Here is a 26,081-nt window from a genome sequence, read left to right as displayed (position 1 = left end):
ACTCTCCACAATCTGCTTTCTAATACCATCACCCTCCATAATCCCCAATTCAACCTATGGTTACAAGCCATAACAATAATTATTATTAAATTAACATTATATATAATATCTACTATAAAATATATATTTCCATTTCCTCACCTATAAGTATAAACCTTATATAAGATATATAGATATATGTATGTATATGGTATGCACATACTATATAATACATATTATATATCTATATCTTATAAGGTATATAGTATATATCATAGCATATCTTAATGTATATGTATACTATAAAAAGGATATACCATAAGGCATATTATACATACTTATATATAATACATGTGTATATATACATATTTCTTATATATAATATATACATATATGTATATGTGTATATGAATATATGAATATATATGTATATACGTATATACATATATGTATATGAATATATACATATATGTATATACGTATATACATATATGTATATGAATATATACATACATATAGTATACATATTATATATACTATACATACACATAAATGTATATATGTATATATGTATACAAATATACTATATATGTGTGTATATGTAAGTATATATACATATATGTATATCATACATTATATACTTACATATATACATACATATAATACACATTATATACACATATATACATACATGCATATATAATACACATTATATATGCATATATAATACACATTATATATGCACATATACACATTATATGTGCACATATAATACATATTATATGTGCACATATAATACATATATACATATAATACATATATACATGAAATATACATATATCATATATACATTACAATGTTATATAATAATATAATTATTCATTGCAGCTAATAAAGCACTGTTCTTAGGACTTTACATGTATTCACTCATTTAATCCACATAAGAATCTAATGGAATAGGCCAGGGGCTCACACCTGTAATCCCAGCACTTTGGGAGGCCGAGACGGGTGGATCACCTGAGGTCGGGAGTTCGAGACCAGCCTGGCCAACATGGTGAAACCCCGTCTCTACTAAAAAAATTACCCGGGTGTGGTGGCGGGTGCTTGTAATCCCAGCTGAGGTAGAAGAATAGGAGAATCACTTGAACCCACTAGGCAGAGGTTGCAGTGAGCCAAGATCGTGCCACTGCACTCCATCCTGGGCAACAAGAGCAAAACTCTGTCTCAAAAAAAAAAAAAAAAAAAAGAATCCAATGAGATAAATAGTATTATCTCCATTTCACAGATAAGAAAATTAAGGCACAGAGAGGTTATCTTGCTGGAGCTGGTAGATCAAATGTCCTCACCCTTCTGACCTATGGTTACGATTTTGTATCTGTAATATTATTTTCTACAAATCCATCCTTCAAGGCCTAACTCAAACATTGTCTGCTTTCAAAAGGTAGAATTACTTTCTTCCTCATATATGCTTCTATGAGTTTGTTCATAGGCTATTACATATTACACTTTTAAATGATCAACTATCTTCCTAAAAACTAAGTACATCGGTTTTATTCATTTTTATAACTAGGACAGTGCCTGGCAAGGCATGGGCTCTCTACAAATATTTCAAAATTGCATTAAAAGTTGAAGCTAAAAAGAGAATGAAATGTAAAAAACTTTAGTATTTACAAAGAGTCATTAGGATAACAATTTTAAAAACTAAAAACAATGCAAAGTAGTTAGACCAATTTTCCTATCACTTTTATTAAAAATTACATACCCAGTTTTACAGAGCCTCCAAAAAGTGAACCTTTATCGAAAGCATCCTTCCAGGTAAATGTCAAGCAGATCTGGATAGAATGAAAGAAAACAGAAAATTAGGTTACCTTCCTGAATCTCATTAAATATTAAGTCTTCTTTGAAGAAAAATCCACCATGAAAAAAAGGACAAAAGCTCAAAATATTATCTCCTATAACCACCCAACTTCCTTTCCTTCTCCTTTTAAATTGAAATCTAAAAAAAGTAAAATACTGGCACTGGGATATTTCAAATGGTCATTCTGCCTTGGTAATCATAAACACTATCTTATTCATCTTTATAAACACACAATGACTTTAACGGAACAAAATAAGCAGCAGATGCTTGTCAAATAAGCCAAGTGAAGCAAGGGAAATAAAAGTAAGTACTACAGGTTTCCTAGAAGATGAAATTAAAAACTATTCCATGATGACAAAAGTAGGAGAATGGTTATTTTGGGGAATAGGTTAATATTTTATTTATCTAGGTGGTGGTTATACAGGCATATTCACTTTGTAAGATTCAAGCTATACCTGTGATTTGTTCACTTTTCCATATGCTACATGAAAATTAAATGTTTATTAAAAAACTCTCTCTCTGCTCCTGAAATATGTATTATCACATACAAAGATTAGAAAGAAATAAACCTCATTTAAATTATTTATTGCAATCTAATACAAAAATTTCTAAACTCTTTATTAGGGAAATTTTCAAACATACAGAAAAACTAAAGAGAATAAAGAGAATGAACTCCAGTACATCCATCAGCAGCTTTAGTCTTTTGCCCTTCTTGGTTCATCTACCTCCCAATTTGCCCTGCCTCCAGCCACCTACACTTTTTTTCCAGGAATATATTAAAGGAAATCTCAACATATAATTATTTCACCTGTAAAAACTTTAGTACAAGAATGTTTAAAGTACTTTTCTTATAACTATTTTAAAATTTTAAAGTATCACTAATTTTAAAATCTTTATCCAATCTCCAAAATAAAACTATAAGAAATGATCAGCATTTTCAACATCTAGCCTTTAAGGAGAAAATAGTTGACATTCATGTAATTAACATTTAATCAAAACAGCATTTGCAACTTTTACATGCAAATGTAACTTGTGCAAATAATTTTTAAAGCACATAAACTGAGACTAATAATTCCTGAATTGTGCAGTTTCCTTCCTAATTCTGAAAAAGTCAAAGGAAAGGACACAGCAGATTAATCAGTCAACAGATCCTACTGACATAAAATGAAGTCCAAAGAAAAACAAACCATTGCTCTACATGAGCCCCAGAAGTGACTGAAGAATGACATGAACAGAATTCCAGGAGATTCTTTCTTCAGAAGCACATATATTCACATTAGACAGACCTAAAAGCTCCTATTTTTATAACACTATCTCATAAAACTCTAAAGACAGTGAAGATATTGGCAGAAGGAAATGGGTGCTATTACCATATAATTTTAAGACAGAATTAAAGACTTACCTGATTTTCAGAAAATGGGAATTTGGGTTCAATAGAACAAATCTGATCATAATATCTAAAAAATAGAGCAGAATTAATAATTACCAGAGCTAAATATTACATGCATTTATGTAATTACAACTGGTTTAAAATGATACAAAAATTATTCATGCTTACTTTGAGCAGCTATTTTATATGAAAAAAAGTTTTTTAATACGTAAACCAGAAGCTTAAAAAATACATGCAGTGAAAAACTATGAACAAAAACTCATACCCACGACCACAGAAAAATATTTATCAACTGTTATTGGCTAAAAGCAAACTAACATCTGCTCTGAAAACCAAAATATTTCTTAAAAATACTATTTCTTACTAAAATAAATAAGTTTGTATCCATTAGACAAATTAGTATCTCTGGTAAACTGCCAATTAAAAACAGGTTTACCGACTTTTAAATGTTTTGGGTAAGCCCATCTCTATCTGTCTCCAGCACTGCCACACAGCACATCAAAGCTACCACTGTCTTTCAGCTAGAAATCCAAAAGTTTCCTAGACAACCTCTCCATCTCCTTTCTCATTCTTTCCGACCTGTTTTCTGCATAGCAGCCAGAATGATCACAAAATATAAAGCAGTCTTCCCCCCATCAGGGTGAGCTGTCAGTCAGCAAGTCTGGCAGGGAAAGGAGGAGAAAAGGGTCAGGCCAAGCTTTCTAACTGGCCTCTAATCTTTCCTCCTTTCCTTTTTCCCTTATACTTCCCCCACCCCTTCATCAGGGGTATTTTTGTAATGATTATTTCTGGGGGCAAATTTTCAGCAGGAGTGGGCAACATATGAGACCAAGCTTTTGGCTGGCATGGCTATGAGTTTGGTTATAAACAGGAAAAACTATCCAATTAAGTAAATACATTGAAGATAATGGAAGCCAAGTTTCTCAAGGTCAGAGATACAAATACCTGAAAGGGCCAGGCACAGCGGATCACACCTGTAATCCTAGCACTCTGGGAGGCTGAGGCGGGTGGATCACTTGAGCCCAGAGTTCGAGACCAGCCTAGGAAACACAGCGAAACCCTGTCTCTACTAAAAATACAAACATTAGCCAGGCATGGTGGCGCACACCTGTGGTCCCAGCTACTCATGAGGCTGAGGTGGGAGGATCACTTGATCTGGAGGTCATGGCTGCAGTGGGCCAAGACAGCGCCACTGTACTCCAGCCTGGGCAAGACCCTGTCTCAAAAAAAAAAAAAAAAAAAATCCACAAACATGAGAAGGCAGAAGGTTAGAATAACTCCACAGTTTTAAACTGGAACTGGAGATATCAATGTGAACTTTTTTTGTTTGTTTACAGACAGGGTATCATTCTGTTGCCCAGGCTGCAGTACAGTAGCACAATCACAGTACATGGTAACCTTGAACTCCCAGGCTCAAGCAATCTGCCCACTTCAGCCCCTGAGTTGCCAGGACTACAGGTGCATGTCACCACACCCAGCTAGTTTTTAACTCATTTTTTAAAGGTAGCAGAGAGAAATAAAAACACGTATAAAGTGTAACTATGTATTTCCTAAATGTATATGCTAAGAGGGCCTATAAGCAGTAACACTTCACAGTAGCAATAAGCACACCTACTGCCCAGATAATCTTTTGCATTAAAAGGAGCCAAGTGCTCCTTAGAGAAATGGCTGACTCAAGGGCTGAGACTGAAAAAATTCAATATTCAAGTCTAAAACATCTTGCTATGCCAGAAAGTTAAGGAAGTGCTCAAAAAATGATGAGGACTTGTCAAAAGGGCACAGGAGGTAGCTTTAAGGGGCTCCCAATGGCTAAGCACTGAACCAATCTAAATAAAATAACAGTAAAAAATAAGAGCCCATTGAGGAAAAGACCACCATTCGGAGGTAAATAAACAGGTGAATAGGGAAAACTCTATCCTACGGTACCATAGTCTAGATGAAATTAGAAAAATTACCATTTGGTACCTTTCAGAGTATAATATCTAATTCTGGTAAGATTCATCAATAAATGATAAAATAATGAAAAGTGTGTAATGAAACAGGATATTACATAGTCCCAAAGTATCTCCCCACAAAATATTTACTAATTAGTACAACATGCTTATTAACTGTAAGGTCAAGAAACCTGGCAAACACCATCTTAACCAAGCAATAAAAATAAACATTACCACTACAGAACAAATCCACATCTTATTTTTCCTGATATGCACTAGAAAGAACACAGCATCACAAGGCTTCGCTGGTATCCTATGCAAAAATGCAGAAATCACAAGAAAATGAGACAAGCCTTTATTGAGGAAAATTCTAAAAAGTAATTAGCCTGTACTCTTCAAAAATGTCAAGGTCATGAAAGACGAGAAAAACTGAAGAACTGGTCCAGATTGAAGGAGATTAAACAGACGTAACAATTAAATGCACTGCATGATTCTAGATTAGATCCTGAACCTGTAAATAATATTAGGAAAATCAGCAATATTTGAATGAATTCTACGGATTAAATGGTAATAATGAATCAATGCCAACTTCCTGACTTTGAAAGTTGTACAATGGTTATATAGGAGAATATCTTTGTACTCAGGAAATAAACTCTGAAGTATTAAGTACTGAAACCCTTTGGTGGATTCCCATTACACTTAAAATTACATCCAAAAATGCTGAAGGTCTTACAGGATATGGCTATCATCCAACTCTCCAGCCTCATCTCAGGATATTCACTATACATTCGAGTCACTAAATTATATGCTCTCCTTGCTCAGGGCCTTCACTCTTTTTACCACCATTTCTCACTATTGTCTAGGCTGACATTGTTATCAAAGAAAGTTTTCCTCATTCATTCATTCAACAAATATATACTAAGAGCTTACTATGCACCAAACAGTTTTAGGACATTAAGAATTTAGCAGTAAACATCTAAAAATCTGTGCTCTTGTGAAGCTTTTAGAGGGGAAGACAAAAAAGCAAAAATATTATATAGAAGACAGTGGTAAGTGCCATGGAGAATAAAGAGACAAGAGGAATAAAGTGAATATATGAGGAGAGGTAAGAAGGTTGTCGTTTTAAATAACATGGTCATTTGACTACATGAAAAAAAGTTTTAACTCTAAAACAGCATGACCATAAAAGGCATGAAAAAGGTGATGAGGTGAGCCAAGCAGATATCTGAGAATTTCCAATCTAGGGAAAATCAAGTGCCAATACCCTGGGACAAGAGGGTACTTAAGAATGTATCTGGCATGGCAAGGAGACCAATATGATCATAGAGTGAGCAAGGGAGAAAATAGTAAGTGATGAAGTCAAAGAAGTAATGATGCCTTGAGTGCAACTGTAAGACTTCTGAGTTTTACTATATAGTGTAAGAGGGTGAATCATCAAAAGGTTTGGACAAAACAGCAATATGACTTATTTTCATACAGTCACCATGACTGTTGTGTAGAAAACTGACTGCAGGTGTGCACGAGCAGAAGTAGAGAGATCAGTTAGGAAGCTACCGTAGTAATCCAGTCAAGAGATGATGCTAGCACGGATCAATGGAGTCCACGGTGGCAGGAGAAGTGATAAAGTTAATCTAGGCCAGGCGCTGTGGCTCATGCCTGTAATCCCAACACTTTGGGAGGCTGAGGTAGGAGGATCACCTGAGCCTAGGGGTTTGAGACCACCCTGGGCACATAGTGAGACCTCATCTCTACACATACATACACACGTCAGCCAGGTGTGGTGGTGGGCCTACAGTCCCCCAAAGGGACTATGCAGCGGGATAAGGTGGGAGGATCACTTGAGCCCAGGAGGTCAAGGCTGAAGTGAGCTGTGATCCCACCACTGTACTCCAGGATGGGCCATGGCGTGAAATCTTGTCTCAAAAAAATACAGTCAATGTAACCCCTTTTTAAAATTAGTTGCCCCTCCATTTATAATCTCTCAGGTCCCTGAACATTTTCTTCATAGGATTTAACACTATTTGTGATATATTATTGGTGGGATTATGTTTATTGTCTTTTCTCTCAAAGGATTCTAAATTCCATGAAAGCAAAGACTAGATCTATTTGCTCTCTGTTTTGTTGCTAGCCCCAAGCAAATGAATCAGTAAAATGCAAAGTTTTCTTCTATCTCTGAAAAATAAAACCTAAAATTCTGGTTTGTGAATGAACAGGAGCTATCAAAGAACAAGCCCATAAGAAGGGAACAGCAAGTGCTAAAGGTCTGAGGCAACCACGCCTAAAGGTGTGCTTGGCACAGCAAGGAGGCCAATATGGCTATAAAGCCAGGACTGGCAAACTTTTTCTGAACAGTAATATTCTAGACTCTGCTGGGAAAAAGGCTAAATCAAGCATATAATAAGTATGTAACTACTTATATAACAAGAGGAAAAACCCCTGCCCCGCCCTGTACCTTTTTTGCCTAGGTTGGGCCATCCCAAAATTGTGGCACACGGCTGCCCAGGTGCCATCCTGGAGACATTCTCCAAAGAAAAAGTACCTGTCTGATGGAGAGGAGCCATGGGGAGACAGGAGGAGTGACCAACATGGTCAGTTTTACTCTACCCCAATGAGACCAAAATTCTCAGGGAGAGTCTACTGTGGGCACCTGCCCCAGCTGGCTGTAGGTGAGATAATTTGCTGAGTCACCAATTTCCAGACTGAGAGTCTACCATTTAGTGCCAAGCCAACGCCAAGCAGAATATTTACTCTGGTGTAGGCAGCACCACAGTAAGTCTGGGCAGCAATAAAGCATGGCCACTGGCCAGGGTGACAGGAGCTAGAAGCAAAGGGGAGAATGGAACAGAGGCAAACAGCTAAGCTAGTTCTCCAACACTCACAATGCTAACCCACTGGAGTGGTGCCCATAGGCCATACAAAAACAGGCAGCTGAGCAGGCCTTATTTTGCTGACCCTTGCTATAAAGTAAACAAGGAAGGGAGTAGTAGGAAATGAGGTTACTTCCTCTGCAAATGGGTGAGGAAAAGAAGAATGGCTAAACTGAATGCACTAAAATTTTTATACCCATTCTCTTCACCCCAAAGTTTTTGAGGCCAACTAACAAAACCTGAGCTTTATGGGGGAAACAGGGCATTTATATCCTGTAACTGAATGATTAGAAGCTATGTGATGAAACCCTCAAAGTAAAATGGCTATCTTAGGACAGATTATAGAAGTTGAAATAAAAGTACAACAGGAGGGCAATCACTGGAAATCAACAATGTCTGATCAGCATGGAGAAAACCCCAACAAAATGAGAGAGATCAACAAATGCTTTACAAAAGAAAGCAGCCATTGCTAACTGCAGTTACCACGAACAAAATCTGTTCCAGGAGATCCAACTACCATAAGCTACTCCTTCAATATAATTCCACAAGGTATTATCCCTCATAGTTCAGCCCAGATCACAAGCATCAAAGTTCTCTAGATAGGGAATCCACAGAAACAAGAGAATCTACCACACCCTTCTCTTTAACATTTAAGTACACTTTACTATAGCAGCAGACTCTAGCCTAGGATGTATCTCTAACAAAGTAGACCTAGGCTGCAAGTTTTGTATAAGTAGGCACAGGGAAAGCCAGTATGCTAAGCCAGGGAGTTGGCAAAAACTAGCACATTGTGGAAAATAATGGTGCAAAAAAAATGGTGTCTTCATAGATTCTATTTTAGAAATAAGCGAATTTTTTTAACCAAAACTATAAAATCCCAAATATATTTAAAAGGTATAATGTCACAGTCTTTCAAGTCAGATAGCCCTGAGTTTGAATCCCAACTCTTAGCTATGTGATCATGAAAAAATTATTCAATTTCTCTGAACCTTTCCTAAAGAGTAATAATACCTCCTTTAAGTGTGAGGAATAAATGGTACTGTATATGAAGTGCTTAAAATAGTTCCTGGACACACAGGAGTACATGTATGACAGATGGTAGTTATAGATTACTGTTTTGCAACAATGGAGAAGTACTTATATATGTTCTCCAGTATTTTATAAAACTCAACCAGTTTGGCACAAATATATAATAACTCAACTTAAAACTCTCATGGGGAAAAAGAAACTAGGAAATAAATACATTTCTTTGAAATACCACAAATAGGTACAGGACAAATTCCCATTAGAAATTCTAGTTTAGGCTGGGCACGGTGGCACACGCCTGTAATCCCAGCACTTTGGGAGGTCGAGACAGGCGGATCACAAGGTCAGGAGATCGACACCATCCTGGCTAACACGGTGAAACCCCGTCTCTACTAAAAACACAAAAAAATCAGCCGGGCGTAGTGGTGGGCGCCTGTAGTCCCAGCTACATGGTAGGCTGAGGCAGGAGAATGGCGTGAACCTGGGAGGTGGAGCTTGCAGTGAGCCAAGATCGCGCCACTGCACTCCAGCCTGGGCGACTGAGTGAGACTCCATCTCAAAAAACAAAAAAATAAATTCTAGTTTTAAAAAAAAAAAAATTGGCCAGGTATGGTGGCTCACACCTGTAATCCCAGCACTTGGGAGGCCAAGACAGGAGGACTGCTTGAGTTCAGGAGTTCAAGACCAGCCTGGGCAACACAGCAAGACCTCCTCTCTACTAAAAATTTAATAATTAGCCAGGTATGGTAGTATGCACCCACTTGGGAGGTTGAAGTAGGATTGCTTGAGCCCAGGAGATCGAGGCTGCAGTAGGCTATTGTGGCGCCACTGTACTCCAGCCTGGGCAGCTGAGCAACTGAGCCAAGGCCCTGTCTTAAAAAAACAAAAATGTTAAAATTTTTAAATAAAGATTAAATTCTATATTTAATTTTTAAAAAGGAAAAAAAAAATTTTTTTTTTTCTTTTTTGAGACAGAATCTCACTCTGTCGCCCAGGCTACAGTGCAGTGGTGTGATCTCGGCTCACTACAACCTCCACCTTCCGGGTTCAAGCAATTCTCTGCCTCAGCCTCCCGAGCAGCTGCGATTACAGGCACCCGCCACCATGACCGGCTAATTTTTTGTATTTTTAGTAGAGACAGGGTTTCACCATTTTGGCCAGGCTAATCTCGAACTCCTGACCTCGTGATCCACCCGCCTCAGCCTCCCAAAGTGCTGGGATTACAGGCATGAGCCACCGCACCCGGCCGGAAAAGAATTTTTTAATTTAAGGGGAAGGTGTGGGGATCAAGAACAACCAATCCACATGGCCAAAATAATACTGCAATGCTAATTCACACAACCCTATTCAGCTGCAATCTGTATTTAGGGATGTGCAACTCCAGACCACCAACTAGAGGATGAAACAAGAGAATCAGAAGAGCTGGGCCAGAGATATTGGCTGGAGTTCATAGATTCTTTGTGAACTTTATTTTCACACTTCTTTCTTCACCCAATTTAACACATGAAAAATCATTAATCAAGCACTACTGCAGCAGAGAGTATGGCAAAAAGTAACTAGCTGGGGAATCAAGAGGTCAGGATCTTAGTCCAGTTCTGCCATAAAGATAGCTGTGTGGGCTTAAACCTCCTGTGTAAAGCACCTCAGAAGATTCTTCTTACAGATACACAGAATGATGATAGTCCTGATAAGATTTACTAAACACCAGAAAAGACAAAACACAGAAAAACAAATCAGATTTTAAATCTTCCCATATGTTTATTCACCTATGCGGAATAAAATTACGGAGCCAAAAAGGTCTGCCAATTACAGATATTCCTTGAGACCAGGGACCAAGTATATCTTTATATCCTCCACATTGTCTCCTACAGTATGGTTCACACAGACTCTCCATTAGTATTTGGTTAACAAATTGTAGCAACGTCATTGTGCTAATATTATCTCAATATTTTGAGACAGCCAGGTGGGAGGGGGTCCCTGGAGAAACTCCAACCAGCCTGTTCACTAAGGTGGAGCCTTGGGAAGTTCCATAGGGAGGAGACTGGCCCCTCCTCTCCCTGTGCGGAACCTGAGATTCAAGCTGCAGGCAGGACGTGCTCTAACTGGGACTCTAGCTTTGTGAGAGTTCCTGTTTCCCCCTTTTCTTCCTTTTCACCCAATAAAACCCTGCTTTACTCACCCTTCAAACCGTTTGCAAGCCTAAATTTTCATGGCCGTGGGACAAGGAAAAGTTCTGCAAAGAGTATGTTCACCACCAAACCAACAACAAGAATCCAAACAACAGTTATGAAGTAAAACAGAACATTTTCTTTACTGATCTATAAAACACTACCATGTAGAAAATATTTCAGAAATTAAAAGAGTATTCCATCAACTTCATTTTACAAATGAAAAAGACAGTAGGATGCAACCAATACAGACTGAGAAAAAAATACACAGTCCTAAAATATATTAGAAAAACCAAAAAGATGGAAAACTAACCAATCAATACAAAAAGATAGAAAAAAGGAACAAAGAACATTTTTTTAAAAAATGAATGACAAGGGCAGAAAACCAACCAAAAAGCCTTGGTTTTAAACAAAGAAAAGGTGGCTCCAAACCTTTGGCAAATCTGAGGGAGGAAAATCACACATAACACATGCACAACATTAGGAATAAGAAAAAAAATGTTAACTATAGATTATGAGATGACAACATTTTGGGAGAACTTCCATGTGACAAAAGATAGAATAAACACAGTTGAGAGACAAGAAACAGATTGGAAGATTTTTGCAACATACCTAATGAAAAAAGTATAAATATCCAGAAAATGCTACAACTCCTACAAATTAGTAAGGAAAAAACAACTCAATAGAAAATGGGCAAAAGAAAAGAACAAGCAATCACAGAAAAAGAAACAAAGTGGCCAGTAAACAAAAACTGTTCAACCTCAGTAAAATAAGAGGAATGCAAACTAAAGGTACTATCTCTCACCCATCAGTTTAGCAAAAAGCAACAAATTAAATTATTAATCAGTAAGTATTAGCAAGGATATGGAAGAATAAAGTACTCCCATATACCTGCTGATGAGAATGTAAATTGTTACAAGCACTGTGGAGAGCTGAAAATGCAAACAAGGTCCTCTTACAGTTAAACAAATAAATCTGAATAAACATCCTTCTTTGCTCCCCGCCAAAACCCACTAAAACAAGAATTTAAAAATGTAAAAGATGTACATGAACATGGACAAAAAGAATGGGAAATGACACACAGGATATAAGAGGTTTCAACAAAATTTACTAAAAGGTGAAAAGTGAATGAAAAAGAGAAAGCCAAAATCTAACTGGCTAAGAGGGAAGGGAGCCAAAGCAGAAGCCAAATCATGCCAGAGAAGCCAGAAAAGGATCTGAATTAAGAAACATGAGGTACCTCTGAAGGTAGTTCAATGTGAGGCTGGAACGAGAAGGTATGGTTGAAAATCCTTCAAAGAAAACTTCAGGCTCCCAGATCCTCTACTCTGAAGGTAGGTTCACTCTCAAAAAAATGTCAGAGATTGGCCGGGCACAGCCTGTAATCCCAGCACTTTGGGAGGCCGAGGCGGGTGGATCACCCGAGGTCAGGAGTTCCAGACCAGCCTGACCAACATGGAGAAATCCCGTCTCTACCAAAAATACAAAATTAGCCAGGCAGAGTGGTTCATGCCTGTAAATCCCAGCTACTCAGGAGGCTGAGGCAGGAGAATCGTTTGAACCCGAGAGGCAGAGGTTGTGGTGAGCCGAGATCATGCCACTGCACTCCAGCCTGGGCAACAAGAGCAAAACTCCACCTCAAAAAAAAAAAAAAAGAAAAAAGAAAAAGATGTCAGAGATATCAAATACAACTAAAGTGGAGATCAAGCACTGCTAAGTGGGGTAGGGAGTGCTAATTGACTACATCATTATCAGTCTATCCTATTCCTTATTAACAAAACTGTGTCCCTTTAGCTGAGTATACAGCTGCTCATAATGAAAATTCCTTTTCCTAGCATCCTATCAGAAGGACACACAAAATGGCCGGTAACATATAGGCAGGGTGTTGTGGAACAGTTGCCAGGAAACACCCTAAAGGGCGAGCCCCGTGCCTTTCTCCATCCTACTACCTGGAACTTGGATATGATTGCAACCTGGACCTGAGAACAATATTCTAGGTTTCAAACAACAGAAAGCTGAAAGGAATCTGAGCCCCAATTAACTCCACAGAACCACTACACCAGCCCTGGGCTACCAGAACTACCTACCTGCCAACTTTTTACAAAATAAAATCTTAACTCAGATAATTTGGGATCTACCACATAGAAATGAACCTAACCCTAATGCAGGTGTCATACTAAAAATAGATGTACCTGATAGACTGCATACATGATTGTTAAGATCCCCAACCTCCATTCTCCAGGATAAAATTTAGAAAGCTGATAAGCAGACTTTTTCATGGAAGACTAGAAGCTTTCTCTCTAAAGAAACTGATCACCACAAAAGAAATTACACAATGCTGGTAAATGGTATATCTGGAGCTTCAAATAAAATACAAAATAAAAAATAAAAAACCAGCAGGGTTCCCATTTGATCACCCTAGGTCATCATTTACCAAGGTCTAATCAATTTTTAGTAAAAGCCACTTTATAAAGGAAGAAGTATCATATAAAAGGGTTTTTTGTTGTTGTTGTTTTGTTTTGTTTTGAGACAGCGTCTCAGTATGTAGTTCAGGCTGGTCTCCAACTCGTGGGCTCTAGTGATCCTTCTGCCTCAGCTGGAATTATGAGTGCATGCTACCACACCCAGAACAAATGAGTTTTTAAGTACTCATTCTCATTATTATAATATGCATAAATGTATATTTTAGGAAATTTTAATACAACACCTACAAGTTAGTAATAAGAAAACAAGTCTATCACTGGAGCAATATATGGAGCTGCATATCAGGACTTATCAAGCTGGCTTCAATTATTTAGGAATTAGTTTAAACTCTGTTTTTCAAAGTTCATTAGTTTAAAAGTTCATTAAGTTAAAAAATTAATGTTGAGTTTACACAATTATCCAAACATAATTATTAAAAATAAGATATTCTGCCGGATTTGAATGAACATCACACAACTGATTCACATCTAATTTTACAGCATATATACCTACAAAACTTTTGTACCTACCTCCATTATAAACTTTAGTAATATCTCCAAGCTTATCCTAACCCCTCTAGAAGCCCAAAAAGTGAAAATACTTAATATTTGTTGAATTAATGTGGCAGGAGGGGATTATACAGAGGTGACTAAAGAAACATGGTTAGTTTCAAAGAGACTATATCTACAACAGGTCCACTACCTAGGAACAGTTCACACATTTAAGTCTGGTAAAAAGAATAAAGGAAGGAACAAATGAATTAAGTTTTAAAGTTGACAGGAGAACCGTATCCAAACCATTATCCACCAACCTCCCATGTCTGTTAGCTTAAAACCCATGCACCAAGTGCTTCTGAAGACCCCAAATCTGAGGGCTGGAACCAAATTTGATATATTCAACAAGATTTTTATCACAGGGTTCATTATACCACAACTATGTTTTCTTAATATTACTAATGGAAAATCCTCACTGAATGCTATTCATGCCTACATAAAAATTACCTTGAAATTGTTTAATTATGTTAATTCTAAAGAATGGCTAAGTATTTCTAGGTTAACTTTAAAAAAAAATGCTTATGCTATTAGACTAATGATCCTTGCAGCCCAACAGTTGTAGCTCTAAAATTTGACACCAAGGGGTCTTAATTCCTCTGAGCAATCTATTCAGTACCCCTTCCTTCGGAGAACCAACCCTTCCCCAGTCCGGACTCATCTTGCTTTGATCCATGGGGTAAGGAGAAATTAAACCGGCTGGATGACTCAGATAAGGGCAATTAACTTAGCCCATTTCCCACCATCATAAATGGGTGCAAACAAACCCAGGAGCCTCCCATGGACTTCCACCAGAGCTAAGGAGAAAAGCACTCCCTTCTGTAAGATACTGAGTGTTGCGGACGATTGTTATTACACTACAGCCATCCCTCTCAATACATGAACAAAGCTTTCGAGGGAAGCATCACGGAGGCAAGACGATCTCCAGTGATACCTAAAGCTAAGGAAGGAATATCCCTAGACTTTTCAGTTAGCAGAATAAGTCTTACTTTTTTTTTTTTTTTTTTTTTTTTTTTTTTTTGAGATGGAGTCTCACTCTGTCGCCCAGGCTGGAGTGCAGTGGCGCGATCTCGGCTCACTGCAAGCTCCGTCTCCCGGGTTCACAACATTCTCCTGCCTCGGCCTCCCGAGTAGCTGGGACTACAGGCGCCCGCCACCACGCCCGGCTAATTTTTGGTATTTTTAGTAGAGATGGGGTTTCACCGTGCTAGCCAGGATGGTGTCGATCTCCTGACCTCGTGATCCGCCCGCCTCGGCCTCCCAAAGTGCTGGGATTACAGGCGTGAGCCACCGCGCCCGGCAGAATAAGTCTTTTCTTAGCTCAAGCTAGTTTAGCCTGGGTTTCTGCTACTTGGATTGGAATACAATTGTGATTCTCCTGTGAAACAAGCAGAATATACTATACGGAGAAAACGAGATTAACAAGGTAGGCAAAAGAAATGTTTCACTATAAAATCGTAAAAAATGTTCTTATAACTATTAAGTATCATGAAAGGAACCCTCACTAAATCAGCATGAGCTAAATAAGCGTTTGCTAAAATAACAAATTTACTCTACTGTGTATATACCTGTTTGTGAACAAACTGCTTTTAAACAACCTACCTTGAACGGTTCTACTATGTAACTAGAGTTTTATTTCAAATAGTTGTAGCTCCTAACTTTCAGAATTCTCCATCCATCATTTGATTATTTTGAACTGAGGAAGACGGTCCATTTCATGTAGACAATGTGATGAGCTGATCAGACATTTGGTCCAGTGTCCCAATTCCCCCACTTCCCCCACTGCCTTCAAGCAACTACTATTATGAAATCAAAATGTGGCCCAAGAAAGACAGTGATGGAAAAATGGGGCGAAAGGGGAAGCTTCAGTTAGAGACCCAAAAAAGTGAAAACTAGTTCTAAGTAAATGTGGCAAAAGAGATCAGTACAGGGCAGACAGCTGCTCCCAGGTATCTGATCCACGGAGCCCTCGCCGACCAAGGGCTAGAGCAGACGTGCAGGCAGGACAAGCGGGCAGTCACAGCGGGCCTGCAGGGCGGGGCCTGCAGGGCGGGTCCTGCTCACCAGCAAAGAATGCAGACCACACCTACGCGCCTGGTCAGGCCGGGACGGGGCCGCTCGGCCCAGGTTACAGGATTGAAGGAAGGGGGGGAGACAGGAAGAGGAGCGGCGAGGGACGGCTGGCAGACAACCTACCCACTCCCAGCCCCGCGCCCACCTCAGGAGCGTCTCGAGCGCGCCCTCGTGCTTGTCCAGCGGGCGACCGACTGCGGCGCGGCGCAGCTTGCTGAGCTCCTCCGCCGCGCGGCAGTACTGGGCCTGCTCTTCCCCGCCGCTCGGGTAAGTCTGCTGGATGAACTTCACCAGCGGCTTGGCCAGGTCCACCTCTGAGGTCTTTTTCAGCTGCACCGAGATGAATGTCGCCATGATCAGCGCCTCCGCCGCCGTTCGGGCCAAACAGACCGCGGACAGCTTACCAGGGCCGAGGAGAGAGAGGTACCGGGCTGGCGGACTGGCGGACTGACTGGCTGACGGACTTGCGCTCCGCCTGCGTTCCGGGTCCGGCAACTTCCGGGAGCTCCAGCGCAGGCGCACTGGCTGCGGGGTCCTTAAGCAGTCCGCGGTCACGTGAAGGTGTAGCGGCGGCTACGCCCACCTGGACCCAGTTTACCCTGTACTGTGCTGCAAAATATTACTTTCTCCCCATCTGGAATTCTTCCCTTCCTCCTTCCTGCCGCAGTGGTGTACTGAGCACTTTCACGTAAGAGTATTCCTCCACTCGAACAACCCCCTGGAGAAGTACTCCTGTCACTGCCACCTGCGAGAGTTTGCGGCTACCTCCCCAGGAGGCAGTCCCAGGGTTATTGTGACCTATGATGTTTATTCAACTACTGTTGACGGGCTGCTGTGCACAGGTACGGAGTGCACAGGGAACCTAGTAGGCAAGACCCCTGCCATCGTGCAGCTTACTGTCAGGTTGACACAGACCTTAAGGTAAACGGAAAAAGTATCAGGAAAAAAACAGGGTGCTTGGGATTTAGGAGATGTTAAGATCGCTTGGAGGACCCTAATTTAAATAAGATAAAGTAGGTTTTCTCCGAGTAGGTGAACTGAAAATGAACCTGTGTCTCTGGTTGCTGTTTTGTAGAAAGAATAAAATTTTAAATAAATTAAAAACGACACCTGTAATTTGAGAAGATGCTTGATATCAGAAGAGGAGAAGAGTGGAGAGGGGTGGAGTGGCAAAGGAGAGCCTCCAAACCAAAAGCCTGCGGCAGAGGCCCTAGGAGGCAAGCACTTAACCATGTTTCAGGACTAGAAACGAAACATGTGACAAGACCTTTAAAAACAAATAGAATGGGATGGAATAAAGTTGGATGAGTAAGCAGGCATCAAATCATTCAGAAACTTGTTGTCCAAGTTGAAGAATTTGTTTAGTATTGTATAATAAATGCAGAGGAAGCTATATACACTTACAATTTACATTTTTTAAAGGCCACGTTGTAGCTCAATCGGATAGTTTGTCTTTTGATGGGATGTAGTATACAGTATCATCATGGTATATTCCAGGCAAAAATATTTAACTTGAATCTGTCAAGCCTTTGCATCTAACACAGTTTATAAAAAATACAACAGATAGATGAACAAACTAAATGATGCCAGAGGAAGTAACTAGACAGATCCAGAAGGTGAAACATTCTGCAGGATAACTGGCCCATCTCTTCAACAATTTGTCATGATAAAAGCAACTGCTTTATGAAAAGAAATTTAAGGGACATAACAGTTTGAATTGGATCCTGGTTTGAACAGACTGTCTATAAAATGCATTTTCAGGACCATTAAAGAAATATGAATGTAGATGGACTGAGTATTGGATAAAATAGAACTGTATTGCCATGGAAAAGATCATTAACTGAAAAGAGCAAGTCACGAAATAGTATGTTACAGCATCTCATTTTGGTTTAAAAATGCACATATATGTATTTATGTACAACTAAAAAAATAGTGGGCTTATACCCTAAGGTGTTAGTATTGGTAATCTTTGGAAGTGGAAATGTGTATTTTTTTCTTTGTGTTTGCCTATCTTTTTCATTGTAACTTTTGCAGCACATAGACTACTTTCATCATAGTAAAAGTTTATTTTACCACAATTTTTTTTTTTTTAGAAAGAGTCTCACTCTGTCACCCAGGCTGGAGTGCAGTGGCACAATCTCAGCCCACTGCAACCTCCACCTCCCAGGTTCAAGCTATTCTCCTGCCTCAGCCTCCTGAGTAGCTGGGACTACAGGTGCACACCGCATGCCTGGCTAATTTTTGTATTTTTAATAGAGACTGGATTTCGCGATGTTGGCCCGGCTGGTCTCGAACTCCTGGCCTCAAGTGATCCACCCGCTTTAGCCTCCCAAAGTGCTGGGATTACAGGCGTGAGCCACTGCACCCGGCCTATTTTACCACAATTTATAAAAATTTTTGTTTATTTTAATTAAGCTATTCTATGTTAAAATAAGTAGCCACCCTTGGCTGATGCATAAAGAAAACATAAGAGGAAGCAAAGAATGGAAGCAAGGAGGCAAATCATGAGACGATTTCAGAAATCAAGACGAAATCAGGAAAGCTAACATTAGCAAGAGTGAACCAAACTGATAATATCTTTGAGTTTAAAACTGAAGAATTTACCAATGAAGTGCATAGGAAAGTAAAGAAAAGAGAGTGGTCAAGATAGGTCCTGGTTTTGGGGCCTGAACATCTGAGTGGTTAGTAGAATCATTACCAGTCGATAACCCATGGAAGAGGGTGGGGGATGGGTGGTGTCTTGTAGGTTGGTTGACAGGACTGACCCATTGGGAAGATAATGAAGAAGCAAAGTATATGAAAAGAGGAGAAAGGGTAACCAGAGGAGGGAGGATACAAAGGGAGTGATTAGCCATCAGAAAGATGAGGGACATGACATTTGTTGAGGCAGATGGCGGAAAAAAGAAAGTTAACATAGATGTGGTTAGTTTTGTGGCATTGACCAAAGGAAGATTAAGGTGATACTATCTGATGGCTTGGAATGAAAACCAAACTCCCTGCCACAACATGATGATCTTTCTCTGCAATTTCATATTTTGCCTCTTGTTCCTCATTTGTTACCACTGAGTCACAATGGTCTTTTTAGTTTCTCAAACACACCAAGATCTTTCTTGCCTCATGTGACCTAGAATGTTTTCTCCCTTTCTTCGTATCTCAGTTGAAAGGTCTCCTCTCCTCATCATCATACTATCTAAAGTAGATTCCCTCCCTTGTTAACCTCTAGCGCAGCCGTTAGTTCCTTCATAACACTTACCCTAACTTGCAAGTATTTTGTTGGTTGATATAATTTTTATCTGACTTCCCCACTAGAATGTAAGCTCCATGAGGGCAAAAATTGTGTGTTTTGTATACTGATGCATCTCTAGCACTTGGTATAGCAGGCATTCAATAAATATCATTAAATAAGTTTCACCCTTGTAAAAAAAAATATATATATATATATAAAATATATTCTCTACTTCCAAAATAACACACTTTCACCAACAACAAGCACTCCAGCTAATTAGGCAATAGGCCAATAAGCAAAGAATGATGGTATATTAGTCAAGATTGGCTAGCTTATGTTCTGACAATAAACAATTTCAAAATCTCAGTTTCAATTTTAAACTCAAAGATACTAATAAACATTTGTTCTTTGCTCACACAAAGTCTAATATGGAACAGGCTTAGAGTTGTCCTCCAACCAGTGTCTGAGCAATCCAGACCACTTTGGTCTTGTAACTCTGCCATCCCAACATGAGATTCCACTTTCACTGCAGAAGAGGAAATCTGTAGCATCATGCAGCAGCTTGTCACTACCTCAGCCCTCCTACTTCCACTTGCATTTCACTAGCTAGAACCTTTCACATGGCTCCACCAAACTGCAATGGGACTGGGAAGGGAGAATCAGATATTAGGGAGCATTTATAATGCCTTCCAAGGGTGTGTTTCACTGCTTCCAAACTTGCTTATGATGATGTTTTTCATTTATGTAATGAAATGCCATATGTTCTTAGTGTGTATTCTCAGCATAACGAGTACATTTGGGGAATATTAAGTCAGTGGACTTTCCTTCTTGAAAATTCCTAGTTCTGGGCCTATCATTAACCCCACTGATTGAACCAGTGGAAATAGTTGCCTCTTCGAATGGAGAGAACCCTGCTGAAGGCAGCTTTGAGTTTCAAAATAGTGTGTTTCAAGTCCACATGGAGACGATAGCCTGAAAGTAAGCACTTATGATTTTTGGAGGAGTCTTTGTTATTAAGGAGAAAAGAGGCTTACAGAAGTCAGATTCAGAAGACTGTAGTATTTTTACAATAAATGAGAGTAAACAGTATAAGGATTTGATGTAAGGGAAGTTCCTGCAGTGCAAGAAAGAAAGTCCTTTTGGTGCTGAGCAGAACAGTCTAAGAGAGAGATGGTGAAGAACAAAAGGAAAATGTAAATGTGGTATTCACACTTCCCTACTCCACACTCAGGATAAACCTAGAGTATGAGGTAGAGGCGGGAATCTAGAGGGGAGGAAGCATAGAATAGGAACACCCAAATAGACTTGATGAAACAAAAAACATCAAGGATGGCTCCCGTGTCACCTGGGAAGACACACTTCATGTAAGGAATGGAAAAAAGGCAATGGTAAGGGACAGGGGCCCTGGATTTTTTACAACATGCGATAGAGAACTATTTGTCTCCTTAATTTATTAGCATATTTAACTTTAAAAAATAATAATGAATGAAAGAAAAATTACCCATTTTTCAAATATGGGTGTGTAAGTTTTTTCCACTTTGTACAAAAAATTTTAAAGAAACAGAAACTGCTGAACACCTTATATTCAGAATTACTCCCTGTATAAGCCCATTCCAATTCCATATACTGCTGATTAAATTTCCATCAGTTGGCAGTTCTCTAATATCAGTTTCACTGCTATTTAACTAACTACTGCCCTTTGCTACCAGTGTCTCTCTTGGATGAGAGTCACTTTACTTGAATAAGATAACTTCTGAGAATAAATTTATGCACTATTTTGGAAGAATTGCTCTATAGAGTAAAAAATAATTCTGGATAATTGAAAGTTATCTTGTGAGTATCTGGACATTAAGGATACATTTCAAGACTCCTGTTTTCACTAAAATCCAATATTTGTTTAAGCACTTCAAGTTAAAGAGGAGCACCTTCCCCTTTCACCCTGACTATCGTTGTTAATTCGTTTTTGAAGCTATATAAGAACGTTTCTTTAATCGGTTTTCCCTTAGGCATACATTAGCTCTCTGTTCAAGACTTAGTAGCAGAGAGTAGTAAGTAAATGGTTATTAGTGGTTCTTCATATAAAACACATTTGAGTTTCTTAGAAGAAAATTATGCATAAAGATTACTTTCAGATATCATGTCTGTAGTTCGTTAATAGAGAAGTTTCTCTGAACGTGTAGAACACTGTAATAAGATAAATAAATTTTTAAAAAGAAAAAGTAAGCATATATACAAAATGTATGTAATTTCATTTGTCTTCACTTATTTAATATTTATAACCATACATTAAATGAAAACCAAATCCTACAAGCTTCATGGTACAAAGTTTTGGTAATACTTGGATGACCAGACTAAGTTATTCAGCAGATATTTTTTGAGCTTATACTGTGTGCCAAACAAAATGTAGTTCAAGAGAATTCTATGACCAATCTATTAATCTATTGTATGTATTTACAGAGGTCTTTAATCCACCCTTATATAAGGTAGTTCAGCAAACAGTTCATAGGAGGAGGTCTAGGAAAGCAGTTAAGGAAAGTCCTAAAATGGCAGCTCTGCAGCAAGCAGAAAGTACAACTAGCCCAGAATAAGGAGAGGGTGGAGGGGCGCAGGAGGAAGATCCAACAGAGGGGAAAAAAAGGTTGAAGGGATTAGATAGAATAAAAACCACCAGGGTTCTCGTTGGAAAAATTATTCTTTTCCCTTTGTAATTAACAACTAATTTGTGGGAATATAATTTGAGGCTATTAAACATACTGTTCCACATTAAACTTTCTTCCACTAGTTTTAGCATACTTCGATGATTCTTCCATGAATCTAATATTTCTGTGATGATTGCAAAATGGTAATTTTCTTATCCATTATTCTGCCTATATCTATTAGCTGACATTATTCTAGAAAGAAGAATTTTCTTTTCTCCCTTATTTATTCATTTATATGTTTATACCAGCATGGACCCATAGATTTTTATTTAATTTGGTAGATTATAATCTGTTATTATTATTTATTTTGACGCTCACATTGTCCAAGATTTGACTGATATGAACACCCTCAAGCTGGCTCCTGTGTTCTTTTTCTTCCAATATTTTCTTTTCTTTTCTTTTCTCTTCTTTTCTTTGTTTTTTTGTTTTGTTTTTTTGAGACAGGGTCTTGCTCTTTTGCCCAGGCTGGAGTGCAGTGGTGCAATCATGGCTCACTACAGCCTCAACCTTCCAGGCCCAGGCTCAAGCAATTATCCTACCTCAGCCTCCCAAGTAGCTAGGACTACAGGTGCACACTACCATGCCCGGCTAATTTATTTGTTTATTTTTTGTAAAGACGGAATATCCCTATGTTGCCGAGGCTGGTCTCAAACTCCTGGACTCCAGGGATTCTCCTGCCTCAACTTCACAATTCATTTTTTAAATTTCAGCCACAGCATAGAGTTTTGCAATAAACAGTCACCTACCCACCACCTAGATTCTAACATTAACATTTTACTATGCATGCTTTATCTCACATTTGTCCATCTAATCTTCCCTCTATCCACCCATAAATCTACCTTGCTTTTTGGATCCATTTCATAGTAAGTTGCAGTCATCAGAAAGGAAAAGTAAAATAAGTAAATTTATTGGTAAATAGGCAATTGATGGGAGTCAAAAGATATTTAAATGATATCAATGAATGTCGCTTAAAGTTAAAAAATCGAATAGCAGAAGGAGGTAAAGAAAAAGGAAGTAAAGAGAAAGACTTTTAAAATGACTCACAAAAGAAAACCCAATGTGATAGATTATAAAATTGGCCACAAACTCTTCCTCTCCCTTTATCATGATTTTGCAGTGTGACATTGCAGATCTTCCCACCAGGAAGTGGAGTCTTTTTCTGCACCCTTTAAGTCTAGGTCGTTGATGTGAGCTGCTTTGGCCAATGGGGCATTAGCAGTTGTGATGCAAGCAGACACTTCAGTCATCAGGGTTTGTCCTCTCTTACTGCACTTGCAACCCCGTGACCTCCATGTGTACCGTCTTGCCTGCTGGATTATGAGAGACGTGGTTGAGTCACTCTCCTAGCCCTAACCAACAGTCTGCTAATTGTCAGACATATGAACAAGGCTATCTTAGATCATCCAACAACCAGGCAACACCCTAGATGACCTCAGACACAGAAGCAAGCACCTGAGAGATCAGCTGAGCCAATCTAGACCAGAACTGTTAAGCCAACCTACAGAATTATGAGCTAAATAAATGGCTGGTTTTTAAGTTTTGGCATGGTTTGTTATGCAACAGAAGCTAACTGATACACTATCATTATGGTACATGCAAGCAACATACCTAAAACAAAATGATTCAGAAAGGCTAAATAGAAAGGAATAGACAGACATACTAGGTGCTGTGGACTGAATGTGTACCCCCAACAGTCACTTCTTGAAATTCAGTTCCAAATGCGATGGTATTTGGAGGTGGGACCTTTGGAAGGTAATTAGATTGTGAGCACAGAGCCCTCATGAATAGGATTAGTGCCCTTCTAAGAAGAGACGCAACAGCACTTGCTTCCTCTCTCACTCTGCTATGTGAGGATACAGTAAAAAGGTGTCCATATGCAAAGCAGTAAGAGGGCACTCACCAAAACCCAGTCATGCTGGTACCCTGCTCTTAGACTTCACATCCTCCATAACCGTAAGAAATAAATGTTGTTGAAGCCACCCAATCTATAACAGCTTGGACTAACTAAAACACCAGACAAATGGAAACAATAGGAGTGCAGGGTCGTTCTTTTGATATCAGACAATTCAGACCAAAAAGGCTTAAATGTAATTAAGGACATTTCATAATGCTAAAGGCTAAAATTATCCAGAAAAAAAAATGTAGCTAAAAGCCACAATAAAGATAAAAGTTTGAAATATCAAACTTTTGTATCAGCTAACCCAAAATATCTGTGTACCAAGTAACACAGCAACCACCATCATAAAAAAGAAACTATGGGATTACATTTCCAAGTAATAATTTCTCATCTTTGGCCAACTCTGTGAGTAGCTAAGGGAATTTTAAAAAATATTACTCAGGGATGATCCAAAGAAGATACATTTGGAAGCAAGATAGGTGGATTAAGTCTGTGCTGAATAATAATTTGTCATACCTCATTATAAGAGATGTGGCCATGGCCAGGCGTGGTGGCTCACACCTGTAATCCCAACACTTTGGGAGGCCGAGGAGGGCAGATCTCTTGAAGTCTGGAGTTTGAAACCAGCCTGGCCAACATGGTGAAAACCCGATTCTAATAAAAATATTAAAAAATTAGCCAGGCATGATGGCAGGCGCCTGTAATCCCAGCTACCGAGGAGGCTGGGGCAGGAGAATCACTTGAACCCGGGAGGCAGAGGTTGCAGTGAGCTGAGATTGTGCACTACTGCCTGGGTGACAAAGCGAGACTCCGTCTCATAAAAAAGAGAGAAAGAGAGGGATGGCCTTGTAAAATTATAGGACAGATGGACAGATGGGAAAATATGTATCTTCTACCTTGCGGTTAGGCTGTACTCTATGAAAATTAATATTTGTCCTTGGGAGATGGTGATTCAGCAGTCCCCTGCAGCACAGTCAGGAGAGCAAAGAAGTTCGTTGATGACTCACAAGAGAAGTGAGTTCCTTCACCTGTCCTTTACTTTTTGGTGAAACCTGGATAAAGTTCCCCACGTTCTCCACCCTAACTTGGAATATGAGAGAACTCCTCTACTCTCACCCAGCACAGTCTCCCCCAGAGTATTATTCTAGCTTACTTGTTATTAAATGGGTAATTTTGCTCTCCAGTGGTCATTTTTGGTTGTCACAACTTGGTGGGAGAGGATGCTACTAGCCTCTAGTGGATAGAAGCTAGAGATGCTTCTAAACATTCTACAATGCACAGGACAGTCTCTCATAGCAAAAATATTATCCAGCCCTAAATGTCACTAGTACTAAGGGTAAAATTCGCTTGAAAAGCATATTACTCAGAACAGGCTCCAAATTTTGAGAAATATACCGCTAGGGGTATAGTCTGATCTATTTGCAAGGGCTGGGTTGTTCAGAGAATGAATAAAGTCTTGCTTTGAAAGGTGAGAAGAAGGAAGCATTGTTGCAGAGATATTGGCTCCTAAGAATAGGGGAGAAAAATAAGGAAGTGGAGTACATCAATGAGGGGTGAACTTCCAGAGGAATTTTCCATTAAACTAAAGAGAAATTTACTGCCATTTTCTTTATTGACCCCACCCTCATTAAAGGCAGAATGAAGGAACAAGACAGCAAAGAATGTGACTGGCCCCATGGAAAGGAAGTTGTATCCTATCCTGGGGACTCTGTCCAGATGTTCCAGGTGGTGACAAACAGCAACATAATATAGTGGTTTATGCAGACTTCTCCACACATGTGAGGAGCAAGCTTGGAAGTTCAAAGGGTTTGATGTAAGTTGCTCTGTCTGGTAGGCATTGTGGTTCTACCTCCAATATACTTTCACCCATTCACCCCTCTCTGAAGTTAGTATCCTCCTGATCTCACCTGGGTGTCCTCGCCTCTCCCTCTTTGTTCTTTGTCTTAAGCC

General features: G+C 39.2%; 1 protein-coding gene and 1 long non-coding RNA gene across 3 annotated transcripts in view; one reads left to right on the top strand and one right to left on the bottom strand.

Annotated features, from left to right (window-relative positions):
- PDCD6IP (programmed cell death 6 interacting protein) overlaps positions 1 to 17,522 on the bottom strand; it is a 72,121-nt gene extending 54,599 nt beyond the window's left edge. For both annotated transcript variants that reach the window (XM_009445119.5, XM_001169561.8), the window contains exons 1-3: positions 16,455 to 17,522; positions 3,240 to 3,294; positions 1,742 to 1,811 (exon numbers count right to left, since the gene is read on the bottom strand). In XM_009445119.5, the coding sequence (XP_009443394.1) occupies positions 1,742 to 1,811; positions 3,240 to 3,294; positions 16,455 to 16,663 (334 nt within the window). In that variant the 5' untranslated portion in view covers positions 16,664 to 17,522. The remainder of the gene's footprint in view (positions 1 to 1,741; positions 1,812 to 3,239; positions 3,295 to 16,454) is intronic.
- LOC134809552 (uncharacterized) lies at positions 17,104 to 18,092 on the top strand. Its single transcript, XR_010155567.1, has 2 exons — positions 17,104 to 17,230; positions 17,385 to 18,092. It is a non-coding gene; the product is annotated as an uncharacterized LOC134809552 (long non-coding RNA).
- The last annotated feature ends 7,989 nt before the right edge of the window (positions 18,093 to 26,081 follow it).

Source organism: Pan troglodytes, chromosome 2, assembly GCF_028858775.2.
Source record: "Pan troglodytes isolate AG18354 chromosome 2, NHGRI_mPanTro3-v2.0_pri, whole genome shotgun sequence".
Taxonomy (NCBI): domain Eukaryota; kingdom Metazoa; phylum Chordata; class Mammalia; order Primates; family Hominidae; genus Pan; species Pan troglodytes.
This window is presented reverse-complemented; position numbering and strand designations above follow the sequence as displayed.